Source organism: Penaeus monodon, chromosome 19, assembly GCF_015228065.2.
Source record: "Penaeus monodon isolate SGIC_2016 chromosome 19, NSTDA_Pmon_1, whole genome shotgun sequence".
Classification (NCBI taxonomy): domain Eukaryota; kingdom Metazoa; phylum Arthropoda; class Malacostraca; order Decapoda; family Penaeidae; genus Penaeus; species Penaeus monodon.
In genome coordinates, this window is record NC_051404.1 from 3,878,315 (window position 1) to 3,882,346 (window position 4,032).

Here is a 4,032-nt window from a genome sequence, read left to right on the forward strand (position 1 = left end):
AAGGTAAAGAAAAGTTTAGGCATTCCTAAATGTCATACATACAGTATATAAGCCTTTTTAGTGATGTAGAAGATTGCTCCTGCTGACGTCCAGTTGGAAGACATCAGTTTACTGAAGAATAAAACATACTGAAAAAATTTATTCTTTCACACTTGGTGCTTTCAAGGGCTCAAACATGGTACGGCCTTATAAGTTTTGACCTTCACAAGCTCATTCCTCTGCACCTGGCTTGTTCCACAGATGTTCCACTGCTCCAGTTGCTGACTACTGCATACCTTGTGTTGTAGGTCAATCATAGAAAGTTGAATGCAACCAGTCAGTCAGATCAGACATTGATTTGAAAGCTGTATTATGGCTGTCATAAAGCCATTCTTAGCTCAGTCATTAGGTATTTGAATACCTTTTTATTTCAAAGTATTTCTGATTATTAATTACGTTCCAGTTTTATTTGTGGTTATTTTCGAAGTTAGAATAATCCCTAGATACTCCAGTCTGGTCCCTGCATTGTGTATCACCTAATTTTGGATGCTTTTACAGCTTATACAGTATGGCTTCCTATTATATAATTGATGTTTTCAAGAGGAATGGATATTTACCAACACACTTCCTGAAGCTTACTTTAGAAGATTTGCTCACATTACATTACAGATTGTATAGACAAAATGTTGCTCTCTGATACCCAATTCTAAAGTCCCTCTAAATCCCAGAAATCAGGAACATTGATGTATATAGCAAAATTTAGCCTAATGTCTATTCTCTTCATAGATATACAGATAACTTTTTCTTGTGATATACAAAGGGCAACATTTTTGTATAGAAATTAATGTCAGTCATTGTTAATTGTAGATAGATATACTGAAATTTAGCCTGACATTTAATTCATTATTAGACTTTATTGTTTATATAGAATGGGTATTTGAATATTTAATCTTTTCCTAATTAAAAAAGGATAAGGATGAAGAGGGATGATAATAAAAGTAAAACAGTGTTTAGAAGGAAAACAATCAGGGTGAAAATAGTTAGTTAAAAATTGGGCAACAGATATTAAAAGAAAATGCAAGAAAAGTAAAAAGTCAATCCCTCCTGAGTATAGAAAGCTATAGGTTTTAAATGTTGTGTACCTCCTGTAGCTGATTCTTGTACAGCAAGAGAGAGGGAGTGATGAAAGTGGATGAAAACAAAGAAATAGACCTTGTTAGCCTATAATTCTGAAATGCTAACACATTCCTGTAGCTTCCAGGTAAATTTATGTACAGCAGAACAATTAATGTTTTGATCGTGAGGTTTTCAATTTATTTCACCATTATCATTGTTATATTTAGCACATGTGAATTTTAAAAGATGATAAATAAACATTAATAAGTTATCCTAAAACAGGTTGGATCTTGGGTTCCTTGTTGGTTCATTCTGTTTTACCTTTAAGTATTTTTGATATTATTCTAGATTAACATACTTCCTGTCCATGATTTATTCTAAAGCTTGATGTATAAATTCGTAACCTTTGCTCATATTAGTTGTAGGAAAACTAGATAAAAGTGCAGAAAAGAATGAGAAAAGGAACTAAACATGAAGTCTTTGTTTTAAAAGGCATATCAAGCAATATTTTTTAAAGTTCATTCAGCTTTCAATGATTAAACCTTATTTGTGTTAGTTCATAAAGACATTATAACCATAGGAATGAGTGCTGCTTGTCAAAGACCTAATATATCTGTATTTCACTCAAGAGTTGTTTCTTTCCTATGGAATAATGCTATATGAAATTTGTGTATGGGTGTAACTCCCTATAATGACTTGATGTTTCACAAACAGTTTTTAAAAGTCTCTCTTGATATGAAGTCACTAAGTCTGTGCCTTTCCCCCTTTCCCATCTTTAATTACGGCAAACATTTCTCAATGTGTGCGAGTTCTGTTGGATATGAAATTGAGATTTTGGATAAATTAAGTGTTGTAACTAAAGTGTTATAACTCTGTGAATAAGTTCTAATCCTGTGATTAAAACCTTGTTTAAATGTTGTGATGATATAAACTTGACTGTTTTATGTAACTAAAGATATATGAAAAAACATTGCATAAATATTTTAATTATGAAAAATTAATGATTTTGACAGCTAACTGTACTGATGATAAAAAAACGAGTATATCAGGTATCTGAGAGAATTATGGAACTATAATAACCAGGGAACATTAAAGTCACATTTTCAAGATAAGTTTCATAGTAGTAACATATTTATCAGTGGTGTCATAAGCAGTGATGTTTCTCTAATAGGATTTTGCCATATAATGTTATGTTGTATTTATTTTGTTGTGCACAGGTGACAGTGATACTCTTGTGTAAAAATGCCTAGGCTAACAGTTTTCATGTATTTCAAGGGTTACGTGTGCTTATGAGTAATGTTTTGGATAATTCAAGATTAAAAACTTTGCCAAATAAGGGAAAAAATTATGTGAATATTTCAAACTTTAATGTCTTTTTGCCTGGCACATGTTACACATTACCACATGTAGAAAGAATAGGTATGATCCATGTAAGTGGATTCTTGGTGGCTAGTTACATTATTTTTAAGGTCACAGTATACACTAATTGTGGTGTCAAATGATAATTACTCTTCTCTGAATAACAAGTTCCTGTAGTTTGTGAGTAAGTATAAGTTTCAGAGCTTATCTTTGTACTTCACTGATCTTCCTTTCCAGGTTGGGTTTTGAAATAGCTGTATTCATCTTCACTTTTAAGGGCTAGTCCCTCATTCCTTTATGCTTTTCCTGGACGTAGACTTTTTCATTTTTTCTTGGTGAGACATGGGGCATTGAATTTGGAGGCTTCACATTTTTCTTTGCAAAGTACCAGTTTCGCAATAACAGTTCTTTGCCCTCTGTAATTTAGGGGGAATGCTAATATGACCTTGATTGGTTTTACAGCTCGACCTACGTTCCTCAATTTGAACCTGAACCTCAACTCTCTCAGACTTCAGGGATCCACTCCTGCCAAGTGTATGTCCAGTTCTTGTCTTTGGTGTTGTCTGTAGATGCCGAATGATGCCATGAATACCTCCTCTATCTGCTCCTAAGTTTGTTATGTAGTTGCTCTCTCTCTTTGGCCCCCTGTACATTAGTGGCCACGATGGTATTGTCACTCACCTGCTGAGGAATAATTTGCTCGCGTTTTCTTCTGTAGCAACTGCCTTAATGACAAATTTTCTGTCTCTGACACACACCATATTACATTATTGATATATTGTTTATTGATTTCATTTGTTGCGAGTTTCCTTTTTTTGTTGTGATATTTATGTCTAGTGATTTTATAAATGAAGCATATGTATTTTGCCATTTTTATTTATTAGTATTTTAGTGCCTTGTTAGTGGTTCATTGTTTTGATAGTTTGCAGCTAGTTACAAGTTATTTTTAAGATTTATTTTATTAGTTCTTGCTGTGCCAATGCTAGTAAGAAGCACAAGATTTGATTGCTGGTTTTAGTAAAAGTTAAAGTGCTTGTTTCTTTTTGTAGATCACACAAAAGTATCACAGAATGATCATCTTAGATACTATTATTTTTTATTGACTGAATGGTTTCAACTTCAGAAAAGGTATGATTCCCAATAATTTATTGAGAATAGATTTAAAATTTTCTTTTTTTGTGTAGTTTAGTCCATTCACTCTGTTTCTGAGATAGTTATCTAGTGTACGGAAATTTTGAGGAAGAAAAAACTCTTTCCAATTTCGTATGTAAATTATTTACAGGAATGTTGATAGTATCACTTGAATTAAGAGTGAAGGACATTTAAATTGGTGCTTATGAAGTCAGTAACTGGGTTCATGCACACCCTAGGACACATATTCAGGAAAACTAGTTGTATTAAGAGAAGGCCACAGCTGCTACATAAGAGTTAAGAACACCAGAAAAATTGGAAAGAAGCAATTTGTTATGAATGATGCAGCAAGTATTGACTGCATATTGTAGTGTGGAAGAATTGTTATATGTGTGATTTCTTATCAGCAACAAGATAATAATTTAAGGGAGAATGATTATAGGTGAG

General features: G+C 32.8%; 1 protein-coding gene across 1 annotated transcript in view; it reads left to right on the forward strand.

The window, feature by feature from the left end:
- The window catches only part of LOC119584982 (kinesin-like protein KIF13A), a gene marked incomplete at its 5' end in the record, with an annotated part of 70,347 nt that overhangs the window by 56,650 nt on the left and 9,665 nt on the right, over nt 1–4,032 (forward strand). Inside the window, 1 exon segment of the mRNA XM_037933590.1 lies at nt 2,917–2,988. Coding sequence (XP_037789518.1) covers nt 2,917–2,988 — 72 coding nt within the window.